Genomic DNA, 23,074 nt, shown 5'->3' with positions numbered 1-23,074 from the left:
GGCCAAAATGCTGATGGCTGGTATGTTTGTGGCACTATTTGAAGAGTAGCAGGGAGTTCTCCCAGTGTCTTGGCCACATTCTCGCCTCGATGAACACCATCAAATAAAAAAAACACAGATGAACTGGTCATTTATTTAATTTGCTGTTTGCAGGTGGTTGCAGTATGTGAATTGGCTGCTGCATTTACCTACAGAACAACAGTGGTTAGATTTTACGCTATGTGTTTATGCTGTGCGAGATATCTTGCCATGATCCATGGGAAATTCACTTATAACTTTAGAAAGTGTCTTTCCAATAACAGCAGATTTCTGCTTCAAAATTATGTTCAAATCTGAACACAGTAATTGCAAATCAATTCCAATTAATTCAGACTTTAGTCAGCATTTCTGGACATTACTGGTAATGATAAGAAGATATGATTTTGCACACCATCTGACTTTGGCATTCACATTGAATAATTGGTCCTGCCAGCATGTGTGTTCCTCTGCTTGTCAGCAGGGTACATAGATACATCCCGTTGAATAATCAGTTGTCAAAAGCTTTTCCCACTTCACTAAAGCACCAGGAAAAAGGGCATATATATCTATGACCTACCTCTCTATAAAGAGGAAGTGTATTCTGTAGAACTCTCACCTAATGCTACATTTTTATAAAAAGCTTCGGTTAGATCTGAAGCAAGAGCAAGAGATCTACAAAATGTCTAGCAAAGGTGTTGAGACCCTGGAAAAGTCGACAGGAAGGGAAAAGAACCCATTGGAATTGGGCTTTGTGTGAATTTTTCACTTATGGAAGAGAGTGTCAATATGTTTTGTATTTATGCAGAGCTTCTGAGAAAAAAATTGGAACATTATCCAAAGCTCATTCACTTGCTCCAGATCCAACCAAAAACAGCTTACTACCAGTGTTCTTACACCTGAGTGCTGAAGTCTGTGGTTTCGATCTTTATACTGGGAAGCTATATGTAAGCACATGTAAGTAAGATGTTACATTATATGCTGCAAGTTCTGCTAAGTCAATAATAAGTTAGTAATCTCCCTACTAATGATATAATGGCAAAATGCCATTGCCGGTCTAAATGTGTATCCAGGGAATGCTTAAATCATATGTTATAGGCAAGCAGTGGTTTGTCAATGTCATACATTATGACAAGTATAACAAAACAAAGCGTTATTCCCCTTTGCCTTAAACATGCACAAAAATAACACAAATATTGTATGAACAAGACCAACTAAACGTTACTGTTATGGGTCATATTAAGGATCAACAAATAGCTGAAATGTAACAAGCACAGTTCAAAGCCAATGATTTACAGTTTTCGTAGAAAAATATGATCTACAAAACACCAGTAAAAATCCAAGATTCCCACATAATAAAATTGAATTTTACTTAGTCATCCTGGAAAAGATGTATCTGCTAATGATATCTCTTAAACCATTATCAAAATGGGTCTTGTTGAAACTAGCCCAGAATATTTGCAGTTAATATACACCAAATAGGGGCCTCTAAATGATCAGCACAAGTGCTGCACACCAAATAAATCACCTGCTTTCCTCAAATTTCAATCTTTTTTGTTGACATTCCATTCCATTTCCACTTCGTAAATCCAGAAGGTTATTCCCAGATCAGAGAAAGACACTTTCATTACAATAAATAAGAATATATCATCACTTAGAATCAATCAATCTTGAAGCCAGCGGCTCAACAAGTTAGTGACTACAACACACTGGATCTCAGAAGAGAAGCATATGGGTTTCATGTCTGTGATTATCCTATGGTGAGTTCTAAATCTCAGGTCGTTGATCAGCTGGAGGAGCTGAGGGAAGACCAGGCACAACCCAACAAGAAGGGAGGGAAAATCAGTGAGCCAGTTACCTGGAGTTACTCTCACTTAGTTCCTGTTGGCCAGTCATAGAGTAACTTTAACAAACCACTGGGAGCAGCTTACCCTCTTGGCCGAGCAATTTTACTTGATATTAAAAGAAGGGGGGGAAATGTTTAAAAGTGAAAGAGAGAATATAAATAACTAGATAACGCCAATAATTTATTTACCACAGGTTTGAGTATAATAATATTTCATGAAAACACCGTTATAATAAAGATAAATACAAAATACGAAATACTTAGCAGAGTTTTACAATGTTATGGAAACACGTTACAAGCCACAAGAGTGAATTCACTTTCTTTAATTATCATCGTATAACAGAAACTTTTGAATATGATATTTTGCAATGTCCGTGGAGTAAGTTCTGACATACCTCATAGATAAAAAGGACTAATTTTTCAACTTCATGCTACTGGTGCAGAGCCTCTCCACCAGCAGCCCAGTTTGGAAATTTGGGCACAACTGTGTACAATTTTCCAAACATTTAAAATCATGGCCAGAAAATCATGCGCAGGACACACCCGAATTTTTTGACATGCGATACCAACCAGCAAGACTGCCTACTGGTAGGGCAAGGCCCAAAAATTAACCCCAAAGTCTGTTTAATTACCTCAAACCAAGTTTACAAACTTTAAACACAAAACAAAAATATGGGGCACTTACCTCACTTCTGGGGTTGGTAATCCTGTCACAACGCATTCAAGCTGGACTCTGCTTCCCTCTGCTGCTTCCCTGCTCTTCAGTCGCTGGATGAATCGTGGTGGATTCCCTATGGTATCTTCAATGTAAAAAGGTCTTGACTGAGCTTCAGTTGTTTCAGCTTCTGCTGTTATTGTCTCAGTACATGCTGATAAAACTTGAGCCTGTGCTATATCTTCAGATTCCTCCTTTAGTATGGTTTCATCATACGCTTGTGCAGAAAACGGTATGTGTGTCCTCTCCCTGTCGTCAACAGACCAAGATGAATGTTGAGTTTGTGAGCGAGACTTTGCCTGTGCCCTGCTTCGAGAGTTTTTACTGGTTCTAGGTTTAATCCGTTTTGAACTGGTTGTTTTAAAGAGTGAAGATAACTCCTCAATAAAATCCGCAGCTTTACTTAAGTAATCCTTTTTAGCCTCTGCTTCAGTACTGTAAGGGTTGTTCCTTGACTGCTTACTTAGTTCTTTATAACTTTCTTTTGAGCTGCTGGGACCTTTGATAAAATGTTCATGGTGGTACGATTGATTGTTCTGTTTCTCTGGTAAGCCTGAGGAACCTGCAGATTCTAAAACTTTTCTATTCCCAGAAGGTTTCAAAGTGTCATACAAATCTTTGGTGGGGCAGCTTACATTGATCTGCTTTTCCTCTTTCTTCACTTCATGAGAACACTGGGCAATGGCTTGCTGAGCTAAGTTTACACTTTTGTCCAATTCTTCCTGGCTCAAAAATGCAGACAAGTCAGGGGATTCATCCTGACCATCTAAATCCTGGGAAACCCCAGATTTACTGCCATAATAGAAATGCTGTGCAGTAGCTTCTGATCTGCTTTTCTCACCGTGCTCTTGGTGTATTCGGACTTCAGCTAAATAGCTCTCCCTTAGAAGCTGAGATATGGATGTAGAAGCTTCAAAGTTGTCCTCTTGCATTCTGTCATGAATAAGAAAAATCCAGGTTAGAGCTTCAATTTCTGCCTTAATAACTAAACCAAAAATCCATTCATTCAGTTTCGTATCATCTTTGTAATGGAACACATGGCATGTTCTTGTTAGTTGTACCAGTCACCTTCTGGACCTCATAATCATCAACCTAAGGGTCCATTTACACACTAACTTTAATGTTGCAGTGATGCGGAATATAGCTAAGCAATCTTGCTATCGATTTCACTGAAGCAGTGGAAGTGAAACCCTCAGCAGCTGGTCTCACACACAGACTGCAGGTTGCAGACTAGTGTGAATGCAGTTTTCCACAGTCCGCAGAAGTGCAGAGTCATAGGTGTAGTTGACATTTCCTATTGAACATGTGATAGAAATGCTTTAATATCAAACTGTCAAACCAGTTCACCATTTGTAATGATGGCAAATTAAACTCAATAGTGTAAGGGCCTGAAATTCCTGGAGTTCTCATCATCTGTGCAAATGTAACGGAGCGGAACTCCAGGCTACCCATACCTAGAAGGCCACAGACTCTGTCCCAAATTGTGGGGAGGGAGTCATTCGTATGTTTGAGTCGTGCAGCCACATCTGTAAGGGTAATCAGAGGTAAAGCTCCTTGTGAGGCCTTCCAATGCTTGATATAACTGTTTGTGTGAAGCAAGCAGTTTTCTTTTCATAGCTAGGCCCATGAAGTCCTCATTGCTGTCCTGAGTAGGACCTTGCCCTTCAGCGAGCTGGGCTGTCCCTGCTGCCAGGTACCTGCTGTTCACTAGTACTGTGTATTCCATGACATGCAGACCCTATACCTCACTCTCTAATCCAGCTGGGGTGTCAATCTCTGTGCTGGTGCTTGGGAGTAATTGAGTGCACGATGGTGCCTCTTCAGATGGATTCTCCTCCTCTGAGGTCTCTTCTTCAGGGGGCTGTGACTATTGAGAAGGACCTACAGGAAAAAGAAAAGGGACAAGAGTTGGGATGGCACTGAGAGGTTAAACAGTAGCAGATGATGTAGTCAAGCCACATGATTGTGTGTTTCTCAAAGGTTCATGAGAGACTCTGTTCACACAAGCCTCCAGCCTCAAAATCTCCTATCCTGACAAAGCCACTGATATCGAGCGCTTGCTGCTCCAGCTCTGACAGCACCATGAAGTTGGGTGGTCCTCCCTTGATCTCAGTCCTCTCCCTGATGTTGTGTGCTGTCTTGTCCTGCAGCGAGGGAGGGCAAGAGTTTGTGAGTGTCTCGTACAAAAGACAGTGCAGATCTGTGGGGTTTCTGTTTTTTGTGCTGATGCTGAGCGAGAGAAGAAGCAAGAGGCAATCAGGGTGGGGAGGTGTTGAAGTGAAAGCAGGAGTGTGGAGTGTGAAGTAAGGAAAGAGCCACTCACCCTTGCTACTCTTGAGAGGTAATTGAAGCACTTCCTGCACTGGATCCAGGTACTGGGGGTGATGCTCCTGGAGCTGACAACCTCAGCTATCTCTCTCCATGCCTGGTGAACTTGATTTTCCAGGATCCTCCTGGTACTGGCTGAGAAGAGAATTTCCCTTCTCGCCCTGGCCTCTTCCAGCAGAACACCTGGGGACTTTCCTATAACTCATGCTGACTAGTTTTTTGTTACATCAGTCCAACAGTGAAATCTTGCAGAACGGATATGCAACCTCACTTTAAGAGATGCATTCCTGCTTCAAATAGGCCTCTGGCTTATCGACCGGAAATTGCATTCTGGAATTGGGCGGGATACCCACCAGAAGGCATCGGGGTCCTGCTCTAAATATGCAGATCAGGCCCTGATGATGTAATCGGGACCCAACTGCAATTTTAGACTGAGGCCTGGGCGGGCAATCAGTGGTGTCTTTCACACCAAGTCAAGCCTGCTGGAAGCTGCATTGATGACCAGAAGAATATTTTTAGGTTTTCTTGTGGGGCAGGAGGAGTAGGAGTTATCCTCCAGATCCCACATGGAAACGATGGGACTCTCCTACCGCAGGTTTCTCCACTTCCCCAATCAATCTACCTTAGTACTGGGTCTGTTCCCGTGGTGGCCTCCTGCTACATGACATCCCACTCCTGCCCGCCAGCCAGGTAGTGTGTTCAGCTGGGAGCCTGACAAGCCACATGTAAATGTAACATGGCCGTTAAAATTGGCCTGGCCTCACACCAAAGATAGCATATGGGTCCATTGCCTGTTGAAGACCCCCACCAATCCCGTCCCAAGTTAAAATCAATCCCCAAAACTCACCCGCCCAAAAGTGGCCTGGAGTTAAAATTGGGGCCCAGCTCTAAGCTGGTGAGAGTTCCATTGTGGCTTTACATGAATGCAATGGAGGGCATTTCTGGGGTAGCCTGGGAACACCCCAGATAGGCCCCGTTTGTTGTGTCCGTGTATAATAAGACACAGACTGCAGGAGAACGGTACAACAGGTGTTTACTAAACGTGGCTCACACTGGAACTGATCTGTACAGATTACTACTCAGTGCTATATACAGGTGTGGTCACTGCCGGTACTGCAGTATACATGAGCTGTAAAAGATAGGTCCCCCCTTAAAGGTATATACATTACAATTCCTCCCCTTTTAGATTAACAGTACCATAACACTCATTTAGCAATTAAATATCAAACTAATTACAATTAACACTTTTAACATGCAACATTAGCTGAAAATAGTCTATTTATATATTCAGACTTTGGGGAGGCTTCCTGATCCTTTCTGGATAGCACCTTTCCCGAGTGTCTTGCTCTTGGTGCGGAGGCGATTCTGGCCCCCTGTCGTCGGTTGGTTCATCAGCTTCCGATGCTATTGTTTCTGGGGTAGATGCGACCTGTACGTCGGGTTCATCACCAGGTAAGTATGGGCGAGGCATGGGGTTGACTTGTTCCTGTGACTCTAGGATCTGGTCAGCATGGCGTCTCACAATGCTCTCCCCAACGTCTACTGTGTACATTAGTGGGCCCTGCCGTGTGCATATCGTTCCTGGCTGCCATTTTTCTGTTCGGTAGTCGCGGGCCAAGACTGGTTGCCCTACATTGAAGCTCCTTGTTGGCTTCTCATGGATGTGCTGGAATTGCTTACTCTCAACATCTCTTCGTACGTTTGGTCTGAGCAAATCCAGGCGAGATCTTAACCTTCGGTTAAAGAACATCATGGCTGGGGCCTGGTTGGTGACTGCATGTGTCGCATTCCGGTAGGCGAACAGGAAATTGTCCACCTTGTGCTGCAGCGGAATGTTGTCATTGTACATAGCCTTTATTGCCTTCTTAAAGGTTTGTACGAACCTCTCAGCCAATCCATTTGTGGCTGGATGATACGGGGCGGATGTGTAATGCCTTACCCCATTCTTTTTCAAGAACTTCCGGAACTCTTCGGACACAAACTGTGGTCCGTTGTCGGAGCAAATCTGTTCTGGCAAGCCATTCCTGGCAAAAATGGTCCATAGGACTGCAATAGTTTTCTCTGTGGTGGTTGAGGACATTTTGATGACCTCAGGCCATTTCGAGTGCGCATCCATGGCTATTAAAAACATTGAGTCCATGAATGGACCAGCAAAATCAATATGCACCCGTTGCCATGGAGATGAGGGCCACTCCCATGGGTGTAGAGGGGCCTGTGGTGGTGCATTTTGGACTTTCTGGCATCCTGAGCAGCTCTTGGTCAGGTCCTCGATTAGTTTATCGATTCCCGGCCACCACACATAAGCCCTGGCTAGGCTTTTCATTTTTACCCCTCCCAGATGACCCTCATGAAGCTCATTGAGCACTCTATCCCTTAACTTGGGTGGAATTACCACTCGGGATCCACACATCAAGGTCCCTCGGCACACTGACAGCTGTTCTCTCCTTGTCGAGAATGCTGGCAACAGTGAGTCACCATGTGCTGCCCATCCCTTCACCGTCAAATCATATACCCGAGACAGTGTCGGGTCATTTCGGGGTTCCTTTTCGATACAAGTGTTAGTTACCGGTAGGTATTCACCTGTAGTCAAATGGAATATTTTGACAGGATCCACTGCTGGTGCTTCCTCTGCAGTAGGCAGTGGCAGGCGTGATAGCCCGTCAGCATTTCCATGCTGTTTCATGCCCTTATATTCAATCTCATAGTGGTGCGCCCCTAGAAAAAGTGTCCATCTTTGTAGTCGTTGCGCAGTCATCACCGGAACGCCCTTCTTCGGATTAAAAATGGAGACAAGAGGCTGGTGATCAGTCAGCAAGGTGAATTTCTGCCCGTGCAGATAGTGATTGAACTTTTTCACTCCCCACACTAGGCTGAGGGCCTCCCTGTCAATCTGGGCATAGTTACGCTCGGCTGAGGTTAGTGATCGTGACGCAAAGGCTATTGGCCTCTCTGAGCCGTCTGAGAATTTGTGCGACAGCACCGCTCCAATGCCGTAGGGTGACGCATCACATGCCAACCGAATTGGTAATGCTGGGTTGTAATGGGCCAATACCTCTTTCGATGTGATTAGTGTTTTGCTCTTCTGGAAAGCTCGTCTACATTCGTCATTCCACTTCCATGGCACCCCAGTTTGCAGTAGGTTGTTCAGTGGGTGCAGTATTGTAGGCAAATTTGGCAAGAACTTATGGTAGTAGTTTACCAGCCCGAGGAACTGTAATGATCAAAAACATGTCAGTCTATAGTGGACACTAGGTGGAGCCGTAGAGCGGTATATAGCTGTATGTATTAAGACTACACTACCCAGCTGTATATATATTAAGACTACATTACCCATGAGGCTAGGCTACCCACAAGGCAACAGTCAAGATGGAAGCCTCTACAAGATGCTGTACAAGTCCACATGTGCTCAATAAAAGTGTCTAGCAAAAGCTAGCTGTGTTCATAATAAGAATGTCTATTTATTAATGAACATAACATGGTACCAGGAGTGGGGTGAAGATCTGCTGAAAATTGTGAAAAGCGACATGGCGAATTTGAAGCCACCAGAGCATTTGAATCTCGCAGAAAAAATCGACTACAACTGGCAGACTTTTAAACAGCAATTTGAACTCTACATTGCAGCCATCGGATTCGGTACGAAGCCAGACGCAAGGAAGATAGCGTTGCTGCTCACGGTTGCAGGCCCACAGGTGATAGAGGTATTTAATACATTTGTATTTAATCCAGCAGAGAACGGAGAAAAATTAGAAGATGTGCTAAAAAAATTTGATAAACATTGCTCTCCCAAAAAGAATGAGACGTATGAAAGATACATCTTCTGTTCTCGGACACAGCAACAAAATGAGACTTTTGATAGCTTTATAACTGATCTGAAACTGAAAGCACAGACATGTAATTTCTCTGAGCTGAAATCATCCATGATTCGTGACCAGATTGTGTTTGGTATTCATGATAAAAAAGTCAGGGAACGTCTGTTGAGAGAAACCTAACTAAATTTGGAAAATGCAGTGAAAATATGCCAAGCCAGCGAGCTAGCTCGAAAGCACGCGAAGACTTTCAGTGAAATCAATAATGATGCAATTGTAATGAGTGATAATGCTGCTGTCAGTGCTGTGTCCTATAAGGGGAAGAAACATGGGCAGAACAAAAATGAAAAGCAATCGGAGGATGAAATTTTTAATTGTAAACGCTGTGGTTACAAACACCAGTTAAGACAATGCCCAGCGTTTGGAAAAATGTGCACAAAGTGTAATGGAAAGAATCACTTTGCCAAACAATGCTTTTCAAAAGTAAAAACAACGAAAGGGCAACAAGTTAATGTGATTGAGGACACTGATTTAAGTGAGACATTTTTTGTAGGAATGGTGTCATGTGACGATATCAAAAAAGATACAGAAAATGTGCAGCCCTCAGAAATGGACAATGCTGAACATAAAGTCAATGCAGTAAAAGTGGACAAATGGATGATCTCACTGCAGATAAATGGAGCATTAATTACATTGAAACTGGACACTGGGGCAAAAGCAAACTTAATCAGTATGAGTGACATAAAAAATATGAAAGAAAAGCCCAAAATACAGAAAAAGTCAGTACTACTGAAGAGCTATAATGGACAGAAAATAGATAGCTTAGGTGTATGCAGACTTAAAGTGACAGTCAAAGACAAAGTGCATCATCTCATGTTTTCTGTTGTGGCTGAAAGACTTGATTCGATACTAGGTGACAAAGCTTGTGAAGACTTAGAACTGGTCAAGAGAGTCTACCGTATAAACTGTGCCATAAGCAGACCAGATGACTCAGGTGATGAAGCAGAGAGCCCATCAAGGATTAAAAGGCCAAAGGGTATCCATGTCTTCAAAAAGCCTAGTTTCTCCAAGAAGAAAGAAAAAGACTTTAAGGTCAAAGAGAAGCCAAAGGAAGAAAAGCACAAAGAGGAAAAAACACAAGGAGAAAAAGTCCAAAGATATAACCGCAGCAGATGTTGTTAAGCAGTGGAAAGAGAAAAAGAAAAAGAAGAAGCCTGCACCAGAGCAGGAAGCAGTTCCGGTGGATACTTCTTCTTCCCTCAGGCCAATCTTTGGTGTTCCATTAGCCAAGGCTGCTGAGAGGACTATGCTGTATGATGGGATCCAGCTGCCAGCAGTTTTTCGAGAGTGCATTGACTACATTGCGAGTTATGGCATGAAGAGTGAAGGAAACACTGAAACCCTCTCCAAGCAAAGATCGCAAGGAGACCTCGATCTATACAAGAGCAGATTGATGACAATGCCGCAACTGCATCTTGTCATTCACCGCCAGAACAATCTCATGAAGACACATCAGACTTACCCGTGTTGAGAAGATCCACACGTGAAGTAAAAAAGCCTGATAGACTTAATCTTTGAGTCCAATGTAAAGTTTTGAAAATGTGTTGACTGTTTTGAAAATGTTTATGATTATAGAGCACTAACAAAAGTGTTACTGATATTATCTTTATTGTTTTCTTGAAAGTTGATTGATATTGATTTTGTTAAACCTCAAAGAAAGGGGGATGTAATGATCAAAAACATGTCATTCTATAGTGGACACTAGGTGGAGCCGTAGAGCTGTGTAGAGCTGTATATAGCTGTATGTATTAAGACTACACTACCCAGCTGTATATATATTAAGACTACATTACCCATGAGGCTAGGCTACCCACAAGGCAACAGTCAAGATGGAAGCCTCTACAAGATGCTGTACAAGTCTACATGTGCTCAATAAAAGTGTCTAGCAAAAGCTAGCTGTGTTCATAATAAGAATGTCTATTTATTAATGAACATAACAGAACGACCTCAGTTGTGACACATTTTCCGGTGCTGGAGCCTTGACTACTGCCTCAATCTTCTCTGGGGACTTATGTAACCCCTCTTTATCGATAACGTGGTCACAATACAAGATCTGTTTTCTAAAAAACTTGCATTTGGGGTGGTTAGCTCGGAGCCCATATTCCTGCAATCTAGTGAGCACCTGCTCCAGGTTGGCAAGGTGATCACTGTCATTTTCGCCCATGACCAGGGTGTCGTCCAAATAACACTGGGTCCCTGGGATCCCTTGCAGGACTTGTTCCATTGCCCTCTGCCAAATAGCCGGAGCTGATGCTACCCCGAATACCAGCCGGTTGTATTGGTAGAGACCTTTATGGGTGTTGATTGTGAGGTATTTTTTTGATGCTTCTTCTACCTCCATTTGCAGATACGCCTGGGCCAGATCATTCTTAGTGAAGCGTTTCCCTCCAGATAGTGAGGCGAAAATATCTTCAATCCGCGGAAGTGGATATTGTACGGTGTGAAGGACTGGGTTCACGGTTACCTTAAAGTCCCCACAGATGCGAACCTTTCTTGGTTCCCCAGGCGTGCTGCTCAATGACTTTTTCATCACAGGGACGATGGGTGTAGCCCACTCGCTCCAGTCTACCTTGGACAGTACACCTGAACGTTCCAGACTCTCCAGCACTGCTTCGACGGCTGGGCGGATCACATAAGGTACTGGTGTGGCCTTAAAAAATTTTGGGCTTGCGTTTTCTTCAATTTTAATCGTCGCTGTCATGCCTTTTAGTGTTCTGAGTCCTTGCTGGAATACTTCTTTCGCATCAGTTAGGATCTTTGACAGTCGCCCAGGTGTGACGTCGCCATCCTTTTTGTCAGCCACAGTCAGTGCCTGTATGAAATGCCAATCCAGTTGTATTTTCCGGATCCATTCACGTCCCAGTAATGGTGGTCCTCCATCTTGCAATACATACAGGTCTAGTTTTGGTGTTTTCTTACCGTTATATATAACGGTCACCCTTATTTTTCCTTTGGGGTAGACTTTTTGCCCTGTGTACGTCTTCAAAATAACTTTTGTGTCTCTCAAGGGTATGTGTGAGAATAGCCGCTCGTAGTCCCGTCGGTTTATGACTGTTAGGGCTGATCCTGTGTCCAATTCCATCTTTACCTGGACTCCTGCTATCTTGAGAGTGACCCAAATGGTTCGGTGATCCTCCATTGTGATCACATTATGTAGTTTCAGACAACTCAGTTCCCTGCTTTCGGAGTCGTTATCACTCTTTTGTTCATCTGAACTATTCTCCGTCATCTTATGTACCTTCTGGTACTTTCCTTTGGTAGGTTTCTTATTGCTGGTTTTCTTTCCTGACCTGCAGACTCGTGCTATGTGTCCTACTTTTCCACACTGTCTGCACACTTTGTCTTTGAACCAGCAATCACTCTGGTCGTGTGTTGTTCAGCCGCAGCGATAGCACTTCTCTATTCCATATGACATTTCATTTGTGCCATATTCTTGTGGTCTCTGTTGTATCTCTGCAGTGCCCTGTGCTGCTGCTTCATATGATACCACAATGCTGAAAGCCTTTTCCAGTGTAAGGTCCTTTTCAGATAAAAGCCATTTCTGGGTTCCTTCACTTTGAAGCCCACACACAAACTTGTCCCTTAAGGTATCTGCCAGTCCCGCTCCAAACTGGCAGTGTTTCGATAGTTTGCGCAGTTCTGTTAAATAATCAGCATTGCTTTCATCCTTCTGCTGGTTCCGTTTGTGAAACTTGAATCTTTCTGCTATCAGCAGCGGTGTGGGGTTTAAATGTTCCTGTAGTATTGTTACTATGTCTTCAAAACTCTTTTCCATTGGCTTCGTTGGGGTTACTAGATTTCGTGATAAACCATATGTCTTTGCACCCATTAAATTTAACAATACCGACGCTTTCTTGTCACCTGACACCTCATTTGCTTTGCAGTATACCTCTATTCGTTCGACATATGTAGTCCAATCTTCGACTTCATTGTCAAATGCGGTGATACTGCCACTCTTCGGCATTTTGGGTGTGGTTTAAAATGGCGTCTCCCAATGGCTTAAAATGGCATCTCCCACGCTTTCCTTCCTCCCCCGCTGCTGCCAACGCCACTCCTGGTGGTTCTCGTGGCAATGGCGGTGCCCTGTAGGTTTCGCGCACTTCTCCTGCGCTGCTGCCAACGCCGCTCTCGGCGGTCCTCGTGGCAATGGCGGCGCCTCACGGGTTTCTGCGCATCTCTCTCTCCCTCTCTTCAACGCTGCTCGGCCCCTGAACACCGGCTGCACCCTGTGCGCTTTGCCCTCTCTCTCTCTCCCCGTCGACGCTTCTCGGCCCTTTGCTGTGCCGCTCGGTCGGGCTCTAGCCCGCCGCTGTCCGGGAAGGGTCTGCGCACTACCTGTTGCCAGCCCATTTTGCTGGACCACCTCGACTGGAAAGCCAAGCCTGGCTCTCGACAGCCTCCCCCGCAATTCTCAAGTCTCTGCTGGATGACTGGGCGGTTTCCCGTGGTCGACGTCCGAGTCTCTGGCCTTGACCTCCAATCCACTGATCTCCAGGAACGAATCCCCGGGAGGTGATGCAGAGTTGCAGGTAAGTTCGAACTTGCCTTGTCACCAATGTTGTGTCCGTGTATAATAAGACACAGACTGCAGGAGAATGGTACAACAGGTGTTTACTAAACGTGGCTCACACTGGGACTGATCTGTACAGATTACTACTCAGTGCTATATACAGGTGTGGTCACTGCCGGTACTGCAGTATACATGAGCTGTAAAAGATAGTTCCCCCCTTAAAGGTATATACAGTACACCGTTGACATGTGGAGTTGGGGGCGGGGGGGTGCAGATGGGGGGGAAAGACTTTCCATCTCCCCCAGTTGTAATTTGGGACAGAAGTTAAACGGGGTACAAACCAAGTTCCACCGCAAATTTTGTGCTCCCCAAATGGGCAACGCACCTCCTTTCTGCCATCCTTAGCCTCAGGGATATCAGGCCCCAAGTGTTATGCCTTGCTTTAGCAGTCAAGTACAAGAACCATGGTGGTGGTAGCATCAGAAAGTGAATAGGATTTAAATTGACTTCAACACCAGAAAGTAAAGATAGGGTTTGAAAGAGTTAGTGCAATTGGGTTCTCCAAAGCTTGAGGGAACTCAGGAGCAGTTTGCTTTGTGGAATATAGATGCAGATATAGGTAAAGACTACATTCTAGGAGTAATAGTACGATCTCATGCTCTCAGCAAGGAGCCATATTCGCTGGAAGCGCAGTTTGAAGGATTGGGGGACCTAATTCCAACTCACCGCCTTCGAACACAGCTACCCAACGTGATTGCAGAATTACTCTTACTGTTCCGTCCACCTCTTGTAAGCATGTCCTCTAAATAACTTCACTTTCATAGAATCATAGAATAGTACAGCACAGAAGGAGGCCATTTGGCCCATCAAGTCTGCACCGGCTCTTTCAAAGAGCTATCCAGTTATTTCCACCACCCGCTCTTTCCCTATATTCCTGCAATTTTTTCTTCAAGTATTTATCTAATTCCCTTTTTGAAGGCTACTATTGAATTTGTATCCACCACCCTTATCAGGCAGTGCATTCCAAATACTAATCACTCATGTCGCCTCTGGTTCTTTTGCCAATCATTTTAAATCTGTGCCCTCTCGTTATCGACCCTTCAGCCATTGGAAAAAGTTTCTCTTTATCTACTCTATCTAAACCCTTCATGGTTTTAAACACCTCTGTCAAATCTCCTCTTAGCCTTCTCTGCTCCAAGGCGAACAACCCCAGCTTCTCTAATCTATCCACATAACTGCAACCTCTCACCCCTGGAACCATTCTAGTGAATCTCTTCTGTACCCATTCTAAAGTCTTCACATCCTTCCTAAAGTATAATTACCAGAATTGGACACAATGTTGGGGGAAGATTTTAAACCTATTCGCTCAGCAGAACCCTGGAGGGCCGGCAGTTTAAATCGCTGTCCGAAAGCCGCCATGATCGCAGCATCTGCTATTATCTTAATGGCAAGAAACTGGAAAGTACTGAAGTACAAAGGGATCTGGGGGTCCTGATGCACGAAACTCAAAAGGTTAGTATACAGGTGCAGCAAGTGATTAAGAAGGCCAATGGAATGTTGGCTTTCATTGCTAGGGGGATAGAATATAAAAATAGGGAGGTATTGCTTCAGTTGTACAAGGTATTGGTGAGACCGCACCTGGAATACTGCGTACAGTTTTGGTGTCCATACTTAAGAAAGGACATACTTGCTCTCGAGGCAGTACAAAGAAGGTTCACTCGGTTAATCCCGGGGATGAGGGGATGGACATGTGATGAGAGGTTGAGTAGATTGGGACTCTACTCATTGGAGTTCAGAAGAATGAGAGGCGATCTTATTGAAACATATAAGATTGTGAATGGGTTGGATCGGGTGGATGCGGGGAGGATGTTCCCGATGATAGGTGAAACTAGAAGTAGGGGGCATAGTCTTAGAATAAGGGGCTGCTCTTTCAAAACTGAGATGAGGAGGAACTACTTCACTCAGAGGGTGGTAGGTCCATGGAATATGCTGCCCCAAAAAGCTGTAGAAGCTACATCATTACATAAATTTAAAACAGAAATAGACAGTTTCCTAGAAGTAAAGGGAATTAAGGGTTACGGGGAGCGGGCAGGAATTTGGACATGAGTCTAGGTTCAGATCGGTCATGGCCCTGTGGGTAGCGGAGCGGGCCCAGGGGCCGTGTAGCCTGATCCTGCTCCTATTTCATGTGTCTAATTCTGTTAGATTCAGGAGATGGTTCTGTGATAGTAGATTGGCGGTTAGGATCAGATCAGCCATGATCTTATTGAATGGCGGAGCAGGCTCGAGGGGCCGATTGGCCTACTCCTGCTCCTATTTCTTATGTTCTTATGTTCTTAACCTGCCCTCCTGAGCAGGCAGCAAGAACACGCGCCTGGAGCCAACACGGTCCTTCTTTGCATATGCATGTTGCGGGCCAATGACATTGTTGAGACCCGACTAATTTTAACACAGGTCTGAGTGGGGAATCCACCGGGGCCAATACTCCAGCTGGGGCTGAACTCGTGTTTTATATAGGTTTAGCATAACTTCCTGGCTTTTGTACTCTATGGCCTCGAAATTCGATAAGGCCCAAAAAAGGGCGGTGACACCACTGGGCAAGATTTGCTTGTGCCAGTAAAAAAACGCGGGGCAGTACCTTATTTTGGCGCTGCTTGCTGATTTGAATGATTTCAGCTCACAGCCCAGCAAAAAACACATTGCTTTAGGCTGTGCACTCAGCAGGAGGCCCAATGTCACGTCCCTGGAGCGAGGCTGCCTTTTCTTAAAGCAAGGCTGTCATTTTAGAAAGCAGTCTCTAGCCCTTAAAGCTCAACTGCCTTCTGGAATAAAAAACATTAAAAATCATTCCAAACTAGGCAGTCTTCAGCTCTTAAAGCTGAACTGCCTTCTGCACGTAAACAAATGGGAAAAGTGCTTCAGCACTAATACAAATGCCTCAAAAGGCCAGGGAAAGAGCAACCCAGGGTCTCGCATGCAGCACTCCAGCTTTGTGCAGGGGGTCAAAAGTGGAAGAAATGTCCTCTAGCCACAGGGGCCAGAGGCCCTCCAGAAAGAAGGATGTGGGACCAGATCACTGAAGGGGTCATTGCCAGCAGTGTCACCCCCACAACTTGGCTCCAGTGCCCAAAGAAGTTTCATGACCTCAGATGAGTGGTCAAGGTCAGTGAATGCATCTTCAAAAGCCATCTCCTACCAACTGCACCACTAGCCTCACACGCTGCTCAATGCACGAACACCCCACCCCCATCACTCACATACCCACAATCTCTACCAAACACGAGGCGCATCTCACATTCCTAGCTTCACCTCACCCCCTTGGAGGAGACAGTGCTGACCATTCTTGGCAGAGTGGCAGGGGCATGGCTAAGCTCTTGGCCAGTGGCGGGGCTGAAAGAATACAAAATGCTGGTATCCTCATATGTTACCCTCCTTCTGACATCCCACTTCCCCCTCATCCCACAATCTCTTCTGATGTACAAGCTGCGCATGGTGTAAGCATGCAGCTCTTGCTTTCCCACCCTCCCCCAACACCACAACCCTACCCTTGTGCCTTCCTCATTTCAGACACCCAAGAAATCCAGCCTGCCCGGCCAGTGGGTAACCAAGAAGACGGAGGGGAGAGTGAAGAAGAAACACTGTCACTTAATTTAACACCAGCCATGCTGCAGCCACTGGGGTAGCACTGCGTGACATCACTAGGATAGGCAAAGGCACATGCAAGACAGTCACTGAGGGAAGGCACAAGGGTGATTAGTTGATTTTTTAATGTCATATTGAATACATATTTGAATAAAGTTGGATTGGAAAGTTTACTTTGTGGTGGCTTTTATTTCAGCATCGTGGCCAAGAGGACACTGTGATGGTCAGTAACAGAGGGAAGATAAGGCGTGGGACTAATGTTGAAAGGGGAAATGGGATTGTAGTCACTGGTACCGCAGGCGGGTGATTCGATCCCGGATATCCTGGCCAGAAAGGGACTGCCTGGGTTTCATCCTTCCTTCTGCTTCTTCCTCTTCTGATTCTTCCTCTTTTGCTTCTTCCTCTTCCCTCTTCGAGCATCTTGTCCCCTTTGCTGCCTCTGCTTCATCTCCATGCGTCCCCCAGGACAATGAGCAAGTGGTCTTCTCAGAGGCCTTCTTTTAATATCCAAAGCCTTGCAAGCATCCAGCAGCACTCCTGCACACTTTAATAACTTTTTTAATGTATTGCACCAAGCCACTACTTCAATAAAATATTTTTAAAAACTCCAAAAGCTGATATTGAAATATACCTGAAAGATGTGTGTATCCCTTTAAGAAGCGCTGACAGCGCCTCTGTGAGTCTGCTGCACGCACGTTCTCCCGTACATGGTTTGGAGAGGGCGATATGGCATGCACCAATGTCCAAAATCGCAGTCGTGCATCAAATCAGGCGTTGCACGCCGAATACCGTCACATTTGCATTGGAGACGCGAGCACTAGCAACAGCAGCGCTATCGACCTCTCCAAAATGGAGGCCACTGTGTCCTGTGCCGGAAGCCAGGCGGCCACCATTTTTTCACAAAAAACCAGCATTAATGCTCGGTGCTAAAGGAGGGAATTTCTAGGCCAATGTCTCAATGTATAAAGCCCAGGATCCCATATGCTTTATTAATTGCATTGTTAACCTGCCCGGCCACCTTCAAAGATTTGTGCCCAAGCACCCCCAGGTCTCTGTTCTTGCTCCCCCTTTAAAATTGTACAATTTAGTACGTATTGTCTGTCCTCATTTTTCCTACCAAATTGTATCACCTCACACTTCTCTGTGTTGAATTTCATCTGCCATGTGTCCACCTATTCCACCAGCCTGTCTATGTCTTCTTGAAGCCTATCACTATCTTCCTCACTGTTTACTACACTTCCAAGTTTCGTGTCAGTTGCAAATTTCGAAATTGTGCCCTGTACCCCCATTTTTGTTTTCTATAAATTTCAGTTTTGGTTAGTTGTTTTTAAATTTGCAAAAAGGCGATTCATTCGCAAAGCAATATTTTAGTTTTGAAAGATACTGCGCATTGACATGTGACCCATTGTCAGACATTCTTCAAATGATCTTTTCAGTCTGCTTTTTAAATTCTGGTAGCTTCTGTCTGCTGACTTAGTGCAGTGTATATCCAGCGCTTTGAAGGAAATCTACATGAAGACCATCTCAGTGAGATTTGTTCCTACGTGCCAAAAAACAGAACATTATGTACATAAAAACTAAGAGGATGAAGGTTAATGACACTAAATCTGTTATTAGACTACCAGTCAATGTTCCTGGTGCATTGATTGCTCTGGGCTGACCACATGTTACTGACACTCAAACCTAAGAGAACAGCAGAGGGAACATTGCCCTTCCAGCAGAGCGCTTTCTGCAGCTGTTGCGTACGTTAATTCTGGGAGCAGATCCTCTAAGCACTAATCTAATTATAGTCTGTGATATCATTTTACTACACAAAAATCAAAGCAGGCCCTGAGTCATCTTAAATTTGCTTCAAACTGTGATAAAAAATGACCTACTTTGTAATGATACTGAATTTTAGAAATGGACCTCACAATGGACTGGGAGATGAAATCATTCTACAAGAAGCCATGATGTAACCTGAATATCTAAAGCATGTGTGGCAGAACAGAAAACAGCGTGAGCTTCAGTCGCTTAACAAGATAAAAATACAACATCCAACAAGTCCTGAGCTTGAGCTCAAACAAAATGACATTTAAATAGGATTCTCAGCACTGAAATCCAGCACTTGTGTCTGTTAAACAGAAGCACAGTGGCCTGACAAGTATTTATTTTTTATGTGAGCAATAATTCAAAGAGCATGCTACTTTTAATTCTATATTCACCTCTATAAACCATTCAAGACATTAACAGTGCATTAAACTAATAAAACAATACCTTCTGAGTGGCCCAGTGGATGGTGTGATGTGAAAATCTAGCAGTGGCAGTTAACCAGTAGAAGTTGGAGATGAGAGTTGGGACAGCACTGCAATCCTGCAGGCCCTTGGGACAAGAGCAACTAGCAGCCTGGGGGTTGGTTGAGAGTTAACCTTGACGTTGGTGAGATAGCGGTAAGAAGCAATGGGCAACCTGTCACCACGGTACCAGTAACATTTGTCAGCATACTGGGTCCGAAGTTATTTTAGGCAGCACAGACCATGTGCCTAGGAAATGTTCCACCTCATTGGATGGGAGGGTATGAGTAAAGTATAGCAGCACCTAAGGCACTGACTCAAAGCCTAGCCTATAATATTTCTCTAATGGATATTCTAGAAATCTTCACTGATTGATTAGCATTGAACCTAAATTGCAGTCGGGCTATTGTACAGAGCATTGTTTTTGCATTATTTCATTACTTCCCTTTAAGGTCTAAAAATTAGAATTAAAGAGTTAATTTCAGAATTAAAATATGGATAAAATACACTAAGGCATTTTTCATTATATTCCCCATTGACTGGTTAACAGGTGGGCTGCTGCTAAAAATAGCAGCTACGTGTCAGTGGCCTTTGTTGCAAAGAATCATACATTGATTTAATGTTCAGAGAAACCTGTTTATACTAGCTAAATGACGTTTGAAAAAAAATTCTAAATTTAAGAAAACAGAACAAACATTTAAAAAGTTCTTTGCACTTAAACATGAATTACAAAATTGAACCTCTTTTAAAGTTTGACTCAGTCAGTAGCACTTTTGTTCCTGGATCAGAGGATTGTTAGTTCAAGCACCATAAGAGGACCTAGGTGTATGATCTAGGCAAACTCCTGTATAGTACTGTATAGCATGGCATTATGAGAACTGCCAGCCTTTGGATGGGATGTTAAATGGAGGTCAGGCAGACATTAAGGGGGTAATTTTAACATAACTCACCAGGCAGGAAATTGACTTCAATAGAGAGTAAAATCGGGTGGGTGTAAAACCAGCAATGCACTCGATTCTGTCAGTTTCCCAATGGGGCGGGTTAGGTTAAAATTGGTCCCTAAAAGACTGTAATAGGAACAATATAGAGCTGGTATTCTAGGAAGGTGAGCATAAATGGGCTGAAGGACAACCTTCATCTGAACCCTTCTGGCTAGAAATTCACCTAGTTGCCATCACTCCGCAGCACCATGATGAAATGGCGATAAATTGGCGTCCGCTGCTCTTTCACCAGCTGGTGGCAGGTCCCGCGGCGGCCGCCATATTCGTATCCCCCTTTGTGCTGCTGGTAACTGGTAGCGCCCTGAAAGAAAAAAATGGCAGCGTGGTGACGTCAATTGGCATGCAATGTCGACTTAACGTCACCAACGCGAACTTCGACCCGAGCGCAGAATTGAGTGCTGGGTCCTAAGCACGCCAGGGCAAGCAAGCTGACATTGGCGATGTCTGCACCTCTTAAAGGGACACACACATCGTTAGGTAAGTCTGAATGTAAGGTTTTGAACTGTTTTTTTAAATTTTATTGAAGTGGTGGCTTGCTGCAATAGATGTGAAAAGTGTTTTAAGTGTGTAGGGAGTGCTGCTGGACACCAGCAAGGACTTGGATGGTAAATGAAGGTCTTTAAGAAGACAGAACATGCTGCAAATACTCAGCAGGTCACGCAATATCCGTGGAGAGAAAAACAAAGTTCACGTCTCAGGTCGAAATGCTGCCTGACCAGCTATTTCCAGCATTTTATGCTGTCATTTCACATTTACAGCATTCGTTTGCAGAGGGAAGAGGAAGGCACAAAAGAGGAGGAAGCAGAAGAGGAGGACGCCGAAGAGGAGAAATCAGAAGAAGAGGAAGCCGAAGAGGAGAAATCAGAAGAGGAGGAATCAGATGGAAGGATGCATCCCAGGCAGCCCCTTTGTGGCCGGGATATCCGGGATGGAATCATCTGCCTCCGGTCCCAGTGACCACAACCCCAATTCCCTTTTCAACATTAGTCCCACACCTTACCTTCCATCTGTTACTGACCATCACAACGTCCTCTTGGCCATGATACTGAAATAAAAGCCACCACAAAGCAAACTTTCCAATCCACCTATATACATCTATCCATCCAATGTGAAATCAAGAAATCAACTCATCACCCGTATGCATTCTCTTAGTGACTGTCTTGTGTGTGCCTTTGCCTATGCTACTGATGTCATGCAGTGCTACCCCAGAGGCTGCAACATGGCTGGTGGAAGGCTGCTGGCTTTCACTGGAGGGACACTGCAAATGTCCTTGCTGGTTTAACTTGAGGAGCTGGTGGCTGGGAGTGTCAAATCAATCTTCTTCTGTTCTTGTTTTCTTCACTCTCCTCTCCCTCTTCTTGGTCACCCACTGGCTGGGCAGGCTGCATTTCTTGGTCACCCACTGGCTGGGCAGGCTGCATTTCTTGGTCACCCACTGGCTGGGCGGGTTGCATTTCTTGGGTGTGTGAAATGGGGAAGGCACAAGGGTGGAGTTGTGGTGATGGGAGGGTGGGAAAGCATGAGGTGCTGCCAGAAGGAGGGTAACGTATGAGGATACCAGCATCTTGTATCCTTTCAGCCCTGCCGCTGGCCAAGGGCTCAGCCATGCCCCTGCCAAGAATGGCCAGCACCGTCTCCTCCAAGGGGGTGAGGTGAAGCTAGGAATGGGAGAAGTGTCTCATGATTGGTGCAGATTGTGGGTCGAGGGCCTGTCTTGCAGTGTTGACCCCTTGCATAAAGCTGGAGTGCTGCATGTGAGACCCTGGGGACCGATCCCTGGCTTGCTGAACCATTTGAGTTAGTGCTGAGGCAGTTTTCCCATTTGTTGAGGTTAGGAAGGTAATTCAGCTTTATGAGCTGTATATTCACATTTGGGACTTCATTTTTGTTGTGTATGTACCTTTAAGGGAATAACTGGTCTCAGACTGCAGTACCGGCAGTGACCACCCCTGTATAAAAGGCCCTAGTAGGCTTCTGTAGTTTCAGTTTCCAGGTTGTCTCCATTCAGTAAAGACTTGCTATAATCAACTCCTGCAGTCCGTGTCTCAATTATACACGGACATAATACTGGCGACGAGTAAGAAACGAACTTACCTGCAACTCGGCAGCACCTCAGACGACGTTATTGAAGGTCGAAGCTAGAAGAAAGAAAAAAAATAATCCAAAGAAACTCGAGAAACGGGCGTCGACCGTGGGCAACTGCCCTCAAAATCATCGAAATGAAAACTGCAGGAGAGACTGTCGAGAGCCAGGCTTGGTCTCCAGTCTGTGGTTTCCCAGCTAATCGGGCTGGTGGCAGGTAGTGCACTGATCCTTCCTGGGCTGCGGCGGGCTAGAGCTCGATCGGGTGGCTCTGCAATGGGGCCGGGCAGCGAGTCAGGAAGCAAAGAGAGAGAGAGAGGGTGGAGCACACAGGGCGCGGCCGGTGCTTTGCAGCCGGGCAGCGTTCGGACCTAAGAAGAGGGAGGGAAGTGTCCCAGAGGGTCCGCTCCATGATGGGAACAGTTCTTCAATTAACGGAGCAAATATTGAAGCGCGATAGAAAAATAAAAATACCGTGGAGAGCGGCGTTGGCAGTAGCGATCGGGGAGGCGCGAAGACCATAGGGCATCGCCATTACAGGAGAGTAAAATTAATATAATCGCCAGCAACAGCGTTGGCAGCAGCGGCAGTGGCGGGAAAGCGCGGGAGGCACCATCTTAACTCGGCGGGGAAGAAGGAAAAGCGCGGGAGGCGCCATTTTGATCCATCGGTGACGAAGTCAAAGCGCGGGAGGCGCCATCTTAGATTTTCAAGATGCCAAAGACTGGCGATATCACTGCCTTCGATAATGCAATAGAAGACTGGACCACGAATGTGGAAAGAGTCGAGGTATATT

General features: G+C 45.0%; 1 protein-coding gene across 23 annotated transcripts in view; it reads right to left on the bottom strand.

Moving 5' to 3' along the window:
• mypn (myopalladin) overlaps positions 1 to 23,074 on the bottom strand; it is an 828,299-nt gene that overhangs the window by 768,254 nt on the left and 36,971 nt on the right. For 20 of the 23 annotated variants that reach the window (XM_085994999.1, XM_085994998.1, XM_085995000.1 and 17 more), the window contains one exon: positions 2,547 to 3,509. In XM_085994999.1, coding sequence (XP_085851125.1) covers positions 2,547 to 3,508 — 962 coding nt within the window. In that variant the 5' untranslated portion in view covers position 3,509. Of the gene's footprint in view, positions 1 to 2,546; positions 3,510 to 19,178; positions 19,400 to 20,359; positions 20,498 to 23,074 lie in introns of those variants that run through there. The other 3 variants (XR_015079259.1, XR_015079260.1, XM_085994997.1) reach the window with 2 other exon arrangements.

The sequence above is a fragment of the Somniosus microcephalus genome, chromosome 8 (genome assembly GCF_052327205.1).
Source record: "Somniosus microcephalus isolate GS21.2 chromosome 8, FLI_Smic_1.0, whole genome shotgun sequence".
NCBI lineage: Eukaryota > Metazoa > Chordata > Chondrichthyes > Squaliformes > Somniosidae > Somniosus > Somniosus microcephalus.
The sequence above is the reverse complement of the archived record's forward strand: the minus strand, read 5'-3'. Positions and strand labels throughout refer to the sequence as shown.